The sequence below is a fragment of the Crocodylus siamensis genome, chromosome 1, assembly GCF_052110815.1.
Source record: "Crocodylus siamensis isolate JL-2025a chromosome 1, ASM5211081v1, whole genome shotgun sequence".
Classification (NCBI taxonomy): Eukaryota; Metazoa; Chordata; order Crocodylia; family Crocodylidae; genus Crocodylus; species Crocodylus siamensis.
In genome coordinates, this window is record NC_143395.1 from 39820988 (window position 1) to 39834475 (window position 13488).

General features: G+C 41.9%; 1 protein-coding gene across 1 annotated transcript in view; it reads right to left on the reverse strand.

Annotated features, from left to right (window-relative positions):
- Window positions 1-13488, reverse strand: part of CSMD1 (CUB and Sushi multiple domains 1) — a 2270760-nt gene that overhangs the window by 454451 nt on the left and 1802821 nt on the right. Inside the window, exon 23 of the mRNA XM_090033387.1 lies at window positions 9014-9170. Coding sequence (XP_089889513.1) covers window positions 9014-9170 — 157 coding nt within the window. The remainder of the gene's footprint in view (window positions 1-9013; window positions 9171-13488) is intronic.

The following is a 13488-nucleotide window of genomic DNA, read 5'->3' on the forward strand; positions in this document are numbered from 1 at the left end:
TTGTGAGAGGGCACTGTTTGTGCCTGCCACTTTAATGGCCTGGAGCTGGCAGCTGCCAGGTGCCTGATGAGAACACCCATTTTGAACCTAGGGCTGCTAATAGAAACAGGGCAGTTTCATACATTCATAGATTCATAGGTGCTAGGGTCGGAAGGGACCTCAACAGATCATCGAGTCTGACCCCCTGCATAAGCAGGAAAGAGTGCTGGGCCTACATTACCCCAGCTAGATACACATCCAGCCTTCGCTTGAAGACCCCCAGGGTAGGGGAGAGCACCACCTCCCTTGGGAGCCCGTTCCAGACCTTGGCCACTCGAACTGTGAAGAAGTTCCTCCTAATATCCAATCTAAATCTGCTCTCTTCTAGCTTGTGGCCATTATTTCTTGTAACCCCCGGGGGGGCCTTGGTGAATAAATACTCACCAATTCCCTTCTGTGCCCCCCTGATGAACTTATAGGCAGCCACCAGGTCGCCTCTCAACCTTCTCTTGCGGAGGCTGAAAAGGTCCAGTTTCTCTAGTCTCTCCTCGTAAGGCTTGGCCTGCAGGCCCTTAACCATACGAGTGGCCCTTCTCTGGACCCTCTCCAGATTATCCGCATCCTTCGTGAAGTGCGGCGCCCAGAATTGCACGCAGTACTCCAGCTGCGGTCTGACCAGCGCCCAATAGAGGGGAAGTATCACCTCCTTGGACCTATTTGTCATGCATCTGCTGATGCACGATAAAGTGCCATTGGCTTTTCTGATGGTTTCGTCACACTGCCAACTCATGTTCATCTTGGAGTCCACTAGGACTCCAAGATCCCTTTCCACTTCCGTGCCACCCAGCAGGTCATTTCCTAGGCTGTAGGTGTGCTGGACATTTTTCCTCCCTAGATGCGGCACTTTGCATTTCTCCTTGTTGAACTGCATTCTGTTGTTTTCTGCCCACTTGTCTAACCTGTCCAGGTCTGCTTGCAGCTGCTTCCTGCCCTCCGGCGTGTCCACTTCGCCCCATAGGTTAGTGTCATCTGCAAACTTGGACAGAGTACATTTCACTCCCTCATCCAAGTCGCTGATGAAGACATTAAAGAGTATCGGTCCACGGACCGAGCCCTGCGGGACCCCACTGCCCACACCCTTCCAGGTCGAAACCGATCCATCCACCACGACTCTCTGGGTGCGACCCTCCAGCCAATTCTCCACCCACCGGACTGTGCAGTCATCCAAGTCACAGCCCCTTAACTTGTTCACCAGTATGGGGTGGGATACCATATCAAAGGCCTTCCTGAAGTCCAAGTATACGACATCCACCCCTCCTCCTGCGTCGAGGCGTTTTGTAACTTGGTCATAAAAAGAGACTAGATTGGTCAGGTATGATCTGCCTGCCACGAACCCATGCTGGTTTCCCCTCAGCATAACTTGCCCTGCCGGGCTCTCACAAATGTGAGCCTTGATAATTTTTTCAAAGACTTTGCCAAGGATGGAGGTGAGACTAACTGGCCTATAGTTGCCCGGGTCCTCCTTCCTCCCCTTCTTGAAAATGGGAGTTATGCTGCTGGAAGCCAGGCAACAATGTCACCTGGCCAGAGGGCTGCTGGTATCATCTGGAGGTAAGGAAGGAGCTGTACGGGATGGTAAGGAGGCTCCTGGTCCAAGGTATGACCTAAAACAGCACCCTGCTAGTAGTGGGTGGCCTGGTGGGGCTCCCAGTGGCGTGGGAGCCCTCAGGAAATGCCAGGCAAGTTACCACCCTGGTGAAAGGTGGGTCGGGGTGCCTTAACCCCCTAGCCCCTCACAACCAGGTGGGTTACCCCTTATAGGAGGGTCAGGAAGGTGGACCCCATGGAGAAAGAGTGAGGCCATAGACTCACACCTCTCTGAATTTCCCCTGACTGGTAGACGCTGGGGCCAGGACTGGAAGGGTCAAAGGGCCACCGTGGGGGATGCCCAAGAGTCGAGGGCCTGGGGTTCTGACTGGCTTAGAGGAGGGCCAGGGCTAGTGAACCGAAGGTTCCAGGGTGGGACCACACCCAAAGGGGAAGCAGTTCAGGGAGCTATGCTGCCTGGTATGAAGGTGGTATAGACTGCCTGAGGGGAGGAATCCAGGCGGGATTCAATTAGCATCCAGGTGGGATTCTGGGGCCCAGTGTGGGGCACTGGTGATTATATAAAATCTGGATGCCATCAGAGAGGCTTGGGCTGCAGTGTACAGAAGGGATAGAGCCACAGATAGTGCCCCCTTGAATTGGGGCAGGAAGTGGACAGCCTCCTGCTTAATTACATCATTTAATTAATTCCAACAAAGCACGGCAGGCGAGAAGGCAGGCTGTTAGCTCAGGAACAGGTGGGAGGGCCATGATTAAATCAGCCCCGAGAAGGCTCCCTGTTACAGTTTTCTCTGTCATCAAATTCTCAAGGGCAGAAGTAGTGATGAGTTTATTTGAATCTGCAATAAAAGACTACAATAGAATATGTGTCCTAATAGGACACGAAAGACCACAAGCAACACTAATTCTGGAATTTCTTAAATTTTAATGCTTAATTCTGCAAATGGATTTTTTATATCTGTATTTTATGAAATTGCCCCAGGTTTCTTATTGTTATACTGACACTCTAAAAATTAAAAGTTGTTAATTGTGTGCATACAACTACATGCACACACAATTGATCACTTTTATACCATTTTGGTTCAGTTTTTTTTACTGTAGTTGCAGAGCTTCTCTTTGGAACTGATCCTATAGTCCAACTAGTTACTAAGAGAAACTCCAGGAGCTTCTGTTCGTTACTGTTTTTATTTTGCTCAAATGACATAACATGTCCTTGAGCAAAGCTACTGGATTCCAGATTTTTAGTTTGTTTTGAGGGTAATTGCCTGAGTTTTAAAGGTTCGGAACATTTTTTCATTGATATTTTATTGCTCTTTTTAAAATTATTCCACAATGTGAAATAGAATAGATTTAACCTTAATTCAAAATTGTACTAAATTCACATTTTTAGACTGGTTTTAGAAATTCACCTTTTCATTTAATATTTTTCTTTCTCTCCAGTTTTCCACCCCCTATCACTTCACTAGATTTTGTGTAGAAAACTTACATCTTTCAAAACATAAACTGGGCAATGTAATATATTCAACATGATAGGAAGGCCAAGGCACAGGCAGAACTAGGGTTGGTGACCAGAATTAATAATAACAAAAAGTCCTTTTTCAAATAAAAGGGAGTAAGAAGAAGGCACCAAGTAACATGGGGCCCATACAGGACAGGCTTGGAAATCTGATGATTGCAGCAAAGGAAAAAGCCGATCTCTTCAATAAGTTCTTTACCTCCATATTTCTGAGCAGGGAGCAGGACAATTTGTCCACTAGGTTTAGGGACAGGCTCAGAGGACACAATGCCATGCCTAGGGTCAGGGATGATCTAGTTAGGGAACTTTTGGAGGGGCTGGACATGTTTAAATCAGTAGGTCTGTATGCTCTTCATCTGAGGCTACTGAGGGAATTGGCAGAGGTCATAGCAGGGCCTCTGGCATGGCTGTATGAGTGCTTATGGTGCTTGGGCCAGGTCCCAGAGGACTGGAAAGGTCCAATGTGGTCCCCGTTTATAAAAAGGGGAGAAAGGAGGACCTGGGTAACTATAGTCCAGTCAATCTCACCTCGGTCCTTGCAAAGACCTTTGAGAAAATTATCAAGGCACATCTGCGGGGACCCAGCATGCAAGGTAATGTTAAGGGGCAGCCAACATGGGTTCATTGTGATCAGACCTGCCTGACTAGCCTTGGTTCCTTTTACAACCAGGTCACAATGTCCTTGGATGCGGGTGCTGAGGTAGATGTCATCTATCTGGACTTCAAGGAGGCCTTTGACACTGTTTCTCACCCCAGTCTCTTAAAAAAACCTAGGTGACAGTGGTATTGATGCCTACGCAGTCAGATGGGGGGCAAATCGGCTTGATGGTCACACCCAGAGAATGGTGGTGGATGGGTTGCTTTTGACCTGCAGGGATGTGGGCAGTGGAGGTCCCCAGGGTTCAGTCCTTGGGCCTGTGCTAATCAGCATCTTTATCAGTGACTTGGAAGTGGGTATGGAAAGCATGCTGTCCAAATTTGCTTATGACACAAAGATGTGGGGAGAAGTGGGCACATTGGAGGGTATGGACAGAATCCAACTTCAAGAGGAGGCTGGATAGATATCTGGCTGGGGTCAGACTTGATGATCTGTCCAGGTCCCTTCTGACCCTAGAAACTATGAAACTACACTAGAAACTACGAAACATGTCTTTATGTCTGAAAAATTCTTTTCCAGTCTGTTTTTCCAGTCCGAAAGTCTGACTTCAGTCTAAAGAATACAATGCTGTGTAATCTGTAATCAAATGCTAGCCAGCTATGCTAAAAATAGAAGCTAGTAAATGTGAATAATAATGATAATCCCTAGTTGTTATAACTCAGATTATATTTTTCATCAGTAGATCTAAAAATACATTACAAAAGCAGGCAAGCACAACTATCCCCATTTTACAGAAAAGGAAATCAGTAATTACAGAGTCATGAGCTCTTTTAAAACAAAATTTGCAACAAGTGATTAATCTACTCTGTCTTTCTGCCTTACTTCAGATTAACATGGCTCTCTCAACCACCATAGGAAAAATAGGTTTGGTTGCAGGTAAGAAGCAATGGTCATGCTTGAAGTACCTGTTCAACTGTGCCCAAATGGCCTTTCTTCTATTTAAATCCTCTATGGGTGAATATTATTCAAAATATGAAGGATGAGAACCTTTCCTAGATCTGGTTTCAAGAGGATCACTGCAGCAAACCATACCCCACCTCCAAGAACAGCAACATGGTTTTTAGAACTTCTAAGATACAGCTCACTCAATGTAAAAAAACGAAATTTTGCTGTTATTAGCTCCTCACATTTATTTCTAAGTGTAGTTCCTAGTTTTCTAACACACACAAAAATAAAAAATAAAAAAGCTATGAAAAACCACACAGCAGCACCTCTTTCCTAATATGTTTTGTAATCCAATTTCACTCCCAGTGACTACTTAAAGAATTGCAGGATTGTTTTATTTTATATAAATCATCCCAGTCAAACTAAGCTTTGGTTTGTGTATAAAATGGATAACACCATTTTAGCTGTCCTTATACTGGTTTGCAGACAAGGGCTTAAAAGTCCCAATTTAACTGCAGAGACTTAGTTGTTTCCAAAAGATCTTTGTTGCTCTTCAATTAAAGGTTGGTTTTTTTTGTGGGGAGGGGGTCTCTTTTTAGTTTTTGGTAAACTTTGGTATCTTGAATCCAATGCTAGGCAATGCAACACCTATGTATAAAAAGTTATCTTGCCTGAGGAGAAAGAGACCTAGGTTTTAGCAGTGTTAAAATACAGCTACTTGACCAGTTTGGTTAGTAGTTGGAATATCTGAATTGAAGAATCCTTATTATATTGATAATAAAATTACTTTATTTTTGTAATATAAAGCCAAATGTGTTATTATAGAAATGTGTCCAAGTTTCTTTTTAGAGGATGAAGCTATCTGCCCCAAGGCCAAATGCTGCTGTTCAGATTTTTAATTCTGGCATTTATATTTTGGATTCTCCATTTGAGAATGATGACTTTGCATTGTCCAACTCCTGGAATGGCAGGGAATAACAGAATGTGATAGTGTGATTTTGAAATAACTCCTTCCTCTCTCTCCCCTTACAATCCAAGTGCATAAAGGTGGAGGACACACTCAATATGTGAGGATTAGAAACTGTCTGCAAAGGGTACAACCCTACTATGGGAAATTCATGAGAGGAATATTTCTTTAAGTACCATTCTCAACACGAGGAACTCATAGTCCATGCTGAGTTTCTTTTAGTGTCAGAAAAGGACTGCAGTGTTAGCACTGCAGGGAAACTCCACTACTTGCGATTCAGAAGTTGTATGGTTCTGCTAGTCATTTAAAGTTACAATCTGTTACCTATACCAAACAAATGTGTTTGTGCCTTTTATTGCCTGTCACTCTGTGACGTTAGTAACATTCCATTTTAATTGGAATGTCATTTTAAGGTTAAATACAGCTGACAAGACAGCACAGAACAGCCATACGTATACTAACATGACAAAGTCTTCCTGCTGATTAGAGAAAAGGAAAGGTGGGTCCGGCTGTGGGAATGCCTGAGGCCAAATCATCTTCCCTCCACAACAACCACAGGTGTCTCAGCAAGGGAAGTTTTAATTGGGGAATAAAAATCCTCAGAAATATAAAACTGAAATTATAAAGGAAGAATTGGCACTTTTTGATCCAAACAAATAACTGCCACAATAGTGTAAGTTGAGGCTTTGGCATGTTCAAACTTATATCTTTGCACATAATGCCTCAGTGTTCTCCAAGCTAGGGATATTAAAATAGTTGAGCAAAGTCCTCTTACCCTCTTTGGACTTTTCAGTTTATTCTCTGGTGGTAAAAAGAAGGAAAAAATCTTTGGTGACATCTAGCATGGAGACAAATTAAAACTAATATATTTCTGGGAAACTGTAGTTAAAAGGATTAAAGCAATAGCACACACAAAAACAACACAACTTTGGTATAATTCTGGTAGCTGAAATAACCCATTAATTGTCTTTGCGGAAGAATCTTCCCAAATTCCTTGGCAAATAAAGAACATTTAACATTAAACAATCTAATGACTTTTTTTTATTGTTTCAGAGTAAACACTCGGCTAAGATAAAACATAAATGTCTTTTTGTAATTACTGTATTGGTGTTATCCTACTCAACCTGAAATAACTGTGTTTATTACAGAACTGATACCAATGTGGATTGGTAAATTACCAAGTTACAAAGCTGTTTTCCCTTCTTCACTCCAGGACTCTTTTACTTCATTTTTCAAACTCTTGGCTCCCATACAGTTATGTTTAATAGGAACACAGGAGGTACTAGGCCACTATCTCTTTTCTCTCCCTCAACCCCTGGTAGGACCATTTCAAACAATGTTGTCAACATAGTGCTCTCCTGGGTCATATCCAGTCTATGTTTACTCCCAGAGTAATGTTTATTGTTTAAACATCATGGAGTTAAATGATTTCAGCACAACTGGTTGATGATAACCAGAGCCCTTGAGGAATTAAGATATTCCTCTTAATCACAGTTGTATTTGGAACGTATCACAGATGCATCATCCTTAAAACACAAAGCCCCCATGTAGTTTAGAACGACTCAAGGAATGAGACTAGATATGTTTAATTTTCAGGTTCCCATATAAGAGATTTTGAACTTGTTTAATCCCTCATATGTTTTATATCAAGATCAGTTCAAATTCTGTCTTAACTGTGTGCTTACTCAATGAACTACTGCATCACTGGTTTCCTAATCAAATAATGAAAGCTAGAGTCACAAATATTTTTTTCATTTTTCTATTCTCATAGATTAATTACCTAACCTGCTGTAGTATTTTTACATTCAGCATCACATCAAGTTTAAATAACAATAATAAGACTCTTTCATAAACTACAGAACTGCAAATCCAAGTTCTGTGTTGTTAATGCTTTAACTAGCTGTACTGTTATGTTTGGTGGTTTTACAATCATATATTGTCAGTTGCTTTAATATTAGATGACTTCTTGAGTAGTGGCACAATACCTTAAAGACTCATGAACCCAGTGGCTGAAACTGGAAACTAATTCAACAATAAAAATTGCGGAACTGGTGACATAAGAACAATTTAAACAAATCCGGCCAGTGGGGGCCCAGGAGTAGGTCTGTAGAAATGGGATTATGGACCTGAAGGAGGCAGTCTCTTTCACTGGGGTCTTTTTGGAGGCTAAGTTAGAATGTGGGAAAGTTCTGGCTGTGCAGAAGGGGCATCCCACCACAGCCCAGAAGTCAAGCATGAAAGATGATTGTGGAAGTGAGCCCCACTTTGCTTCCTGCAATAACAAGTGTGAGCTAAGCAATCATGAGCCATGGAATTGAGGCCAGAATAGGCATAACAACTACAATATTAGACCTGGGGACAAGAGACTCTTCAGTCTGTTTTTCACAGGGCCACACTTCTCAGTGGTCACTGGTGCTGGAATTATGCCCTCATGGAGTATTACAACGGCCTAGAGAAGTAGGGCTGGAAGGGACCTCCAGAGGTTGTCTAGTCCAACCCCCTACCTGAGGAAGTCTCATCCCCATCGAAACCATCACATACAATCATAATCTAAGCTTCACACAAGACAACCATTAACCCTACCACAACATAGACCTAACACCCAACCTGCCACAGGTAAAGTAGAGGAACCGCATTCAATCTGGGGTCTCTGAGAGAAATTCTCAAATGCTGCCTCATAACCCTGAGTAATGGCCATTGCTGTTTTTCTTTTCTTCTTCCCCCACTGCCACCTTTTCCCCTGCTTCTTATTTTAGTCATGACAACTGAAGCCTCCCAGTTTAGTTGTTGGCCTAAGGTTATTGGGAGGAGGTAGGGGGCAGCATTCATCTCCTGGCTTCTGGAGCCATGCTAGTGCAGCAGCTACGGCAGCTGTGCCAACATGTCCTGCAGGCTACAATTTAACTATTCACAGGCTACACGATACCTACAGGCCACCAGTTGGACTACCTTGTTACAGACGATGGCATTCAAGATGCAATGGCTATACAAATTCAACTCTAAAATAATATTAAGTTTCCAAGTAATAAGTTTAATTTAAAATTCAACAGTTTTCAATGGGAGGTAGTAGACTCACTGTTTTCAAAATCCGTCCGAATAAGACACTACTCAGCCCATCTACAAATACATCACAATTCCTTTTTATCAATTCCAACCATTTTGTTCACAAAATAATAATGCTTTCCTATCATACAGCAATTCAAAATATTGCTTTTAGTAATCTGCTTAACTTCTATACCCATCCATCAGTACAGGGAATTGCATTACAATCTCATAAACACAGTAAGAACTATGAAGTATTCCGCAGCATTCTGTGAGAAATTGTAAGGTTTACAATTTAGTAAGGTTACATATTCATTTACAAAAAATAAAAAAAGGAATGTATTTCTGAGCTACTTACTAGTGTAAGTGAGTTGAAATCCTTGGTCTGTATCAGATCCATTACTATTAAATTCTATCCACAAGTGGTTCGAAGTGCTGTTGAGGATCACTCCCATCATTTCATTTTTGGTGAAGGCCCGCAAGGGACGTGAAAAGCTGTCTTTTCCATCATACACCTTAGTAAACAAAATCAAAAGATGAAACTCTGTATGTGCTTGAATTTTGAGGCATTTCAATTAGTTTGGTTATACTTAAACAAGAATTTCAAGAAATTCTCTTAATATTTTTAAAACTAGCTTTTAAATAAACTATTATACTTTCAGCTTGGACACAGATAGTATTTTTAAAGGTCTTTCTTGGCATTTCAGTTCAGATGAGAGATAAGAATATGCTACCCACCAATGATTCGCTTTACATTTTATACTTCACATTTTATATGGATAAATATAGATAAAGATATAGATTATATGCCATAAGCACTTATACAGCTCAAATGCATTAGCTTTTGTGAGATTATTTGGAATGATATTAATATTTATACATGGATCTATCTACAGAGGCTTCATAACCATGACTTCTTTCATAATCCACTCACAAAGGCTGAAAGGTTTGTGACACTTCAGTCAAGGGTGTCTCTTCTGAAATCACTATTGGAATAAGAGGGGAGAGAGATAAAACCATCTCCCACTCTGTTCCATCCTGTCTGAATATATTATAAGCAGGAATGAGGTACTAAGCCAACCTGTCACCTTTTATTTCAGACTCTTAGCCTGAGGTAATTTGTGTCTCTTAATAAGTTATAATAAAAGAATTATTCCATTTGATACCACATCAGACAGATATATACTTCTATTTACAAAGTGCAGAAATGTTCCTATTTAGCAATCATGATTTGACCAGGAAAACTGAAGGTAGGCCAGAGTAACCAGCATTAACCTCAATGCTTTAAAAACGGTTTAATCAAAGGTAATACACTTCTGACTGTTTATGAATACAGAACTCCAGACATGATATCGTACTTACTTGTGGGGGTTTGTTTCATTTCCATCTTTAGTGTAAAATATTTGAGGCAATGAGATCCTCAAACGGCCTGTGATATTTTCAAGGGCCACTAAATGAATTCAATAAACCAAATACATATGCATAAAACCAATTCTTCTTCCTATTTTATAAATTGTATATACTTTCAATATGGTTATAATTAAAAATGTGTTTGTGCACAGTATGTTTTTAAAAAAACTTAGCATTTGCTATCTTCCATGTAGCACTACAGCTGAAATGTTACTGTAGTTATGAGGGTCCAGGAAAGGTATGAGGTGCAAGGATTTTTGTAATCTCTTTTATTGGAACAACTGCATTGTCAGAAAAATTGTTGGATAAGCTTTCAGGTAGCAAATGCCCTTCCACAAGTTGAAGGAAGGAGAAGGCACAGGCCGAGTTAAATTGCAAAGAGAAGACTCCATGAAACTGCAAACAATTGGCTTGGAGGGATGGAGAACTATGAACTGGTGGGAGTAAAAAGGTATTATAATGAGCCGTTATAAAACAAAATAAGAGAGCGGTAGATAGCTGTGTTAAACTAAAGTCAGGCAAAAGCAGGGTATAGATGCACCTTATAGACTAAGAGTAAGTAAGGGGGCAGGTGGTGCAAGGGTAATTGGTAGCTGCTGCTACAGGGCTGGGCTGGGGCCGTGCTTTGTGTTCCAGGCTGCAGAGAAGATGGAGCCTGCTGGCTCCAGAGCAAATGTAAGGGGTACTGCAGTGGGGGGAAGGGGAGGGTGAAGCAGCACATTGGGGAGACTGGGTGTGGTGGGGGCCCAAGGCTGCTGGGGAGGAGTGGTCCATGGGGATCGCAAAAGCAGGCAGTAGCTGTGGCTCCAGCTCCAATCCAGGGTTGAGGCCAGAACTGAAATTGCAGAAGCTGCCTGCTCCCTACCACTTTATACTTAATTTCAAGACAAGGGGCTTCTCCCCCTCTTGTTAAATGGGGTATAAAAATGGTCTTTTAGTAACATAAATACAGTAACACATTTTCTGATGTACTGTATTTACTCAAATCCAAGACAACTTTTTTCCTCAACCAGAACGGGGGGGGGGGGGGGGGGGGGGGGGAGGGGTCTCATCTTAGATGTGAGTAACTGCCAGAGACAAGTGGTGCCTCAAGTTCAGGTTTGGCCTCATTCTCAGGGCTGAAACCAGAGCTGAGCTGATGCCTGCCCCAGGCCAGTACTGCTCATTTGGCAAGGATAGGGGCCTGCAACCAAGAGGAGCATTGGGTAAACTACAGTGTAGTGGTAGGGGAACCTGGAGCCTGGACAGCAATTTGCATGGAGATATACAGAGGGGAAAGGAGTAAGGGGGAAAACTTCAGTGGGGACAAGGGGTTTGGGGGCAGGGAGTGGGAAAGCACAGGCAAGGGGGCAAGGGATGGGACGCATGTGCAGAGTGGTGCATAGTGGGAGGCAAGCAGAGGCATAGGGCAACAGGGGGCAGGGGAGCAAGGGGCAAGGCTCCTTGCCTCCCACTGTTGCTTTCCCTAACACAGCAGTGGAAGGGATGGTTTAAGATGGCATTCCTCTAATTAGAAATTTATGTATAATAAATGTATAGTTTCCCACATATAGAATAAAATTATTGTGGGGGAGGAGAGGGGGTCATCTTATGTTTAAAGTCACCTTGGAGTCCAGTAAATACAGAACATTTCTAGATCCATGGTGTCTCATGATTTCATCATGCAGGATGTTGATTGTTGTGGTGTTGGGGTCATGCTAACAAGTTTTACATTTATTCTTAAGGCAGACTGTCCCCAGGGTACATGCATCAAAATAAGATCATCCAGTTTCTTTTTAGAAATGTGCTCTTTATGCTGGTTCTATGATGTTTTGCCTATTTTTATTTGGATTACTTTTATTTATTGATATCAATACTACAATTGTTTTATATACATGTGTGATCAGTTCATTAACCTTTAAAACAGAAAACTCAATTGTTATCTAAAATTACACACACCTCCCCACTTCCAATGTATATACAACAGGAGTCAGGATACTTGACAGTTTTTTAAAGAAAATGTATTAAAATGTAAACACACTCTATTCTTATGCAAAGAAAAAGCAGGAAGCATCATAAGAAGGGGTCTACCCAACTTGAGGAGCCAAATGAACAATTTCACAGGAAGATCACAGGGTCAGCTGCCATTTTTGAGGGCTTATTGTAGTGGGGCCTCTCCACAGCTATGCTAGGCTGAGGACTCCTGATAGCTGCTTCCTCCTTTCCCCACACTGCTCATTGGTGGTGAGCTTTCCACCATATGGCCTTACCCCTCACTGTTGATTGCCTGAAAGGGCTGTCCTACATTCAGTCCCACCCCTCACCTCTGATTGGTGGAGAGGGGTGAGACCACACTGTAGGCATCCCTCTCAGCTAATTAGTGGGGGGGGGGCAGCAGCCATCTTGCCAACAGCCTTTCATGGTGGCAGATCCACTCCCCTCTTCCCTCTGGTAGGTCACAGTAGCTGGGAGGAGTGTTGTTTTCTACTAGGGAGTTAACATTTTATTTTCAGTAAATTTTTTTTTCCCCTATGGATTTTGTGGAGATTACCAGATTTCATGAAATCTGAGCACTCATGATTTGGGTAGGTCCTTAATCATAAAAGATGAAATCATGAGTTCATCTCTGATCTGAAGTGAAGAAGGGATTGTCCAAAAAGTGTAAGACCACAAGAGAGAGTTGTTTAGCTACTAAATGTGGAGAAAAAACTAAAAGCAGATTATATGCAGAGTGCTGAGATGTTTAATACCTTTAAGCCTTCTCTAAAATGGTTAATTGCAATAAGATAACTGTCACAAATCAGCGTCACTGACAAAGATATAAGAACTCATGCTAGAATAAGAAGGAAATTAGATGGCTGGAGCACTTGGGGAAAAGGCCAAAGAAACCTCAGAATGATTAACAATTATATTTTAGAACTCATAGATCACAGATGAGTTACTAGAAAATTGGGAAAGGTGAACAATGCCCATCTTTAAAAGGGAAAAAAGAAGGGCCCAGACAATTACAACCTATCTTCAATTCCTGGAAATGTATTGGAATGAATAATCAAGCAATCTATTTTTTAATAGATAATAAATAAGTAACAGCTAACACAGAATGTTCAAGAACAGATGATGTTAAGCCAACTCATTTATATCTGTGACATGATTAAAAGGCTTCTGGATCAGGGAGCAGTAATAGTTATGTCATCCTTTGACTTCAGTAAGGGTTTTAACACTATCTCACATGGTGTTCACAAGAAAAGGTGAAATCTTCAAATGACTAGTGATTTGCCTGCTTCTAGTTCTGTGTCTTCTAGGGCTGTGTGAAGCTTTGGTTCCCGATTTGACTCGGCAGAGATTCAGCCCGATTTAGTGGCCAAATCTCCAAATCCAAATTGAATCAGGAGACCCTTTAATCTCTCCAAATTGAATTGGAACCCTCCAAATTGATTTGGAGAG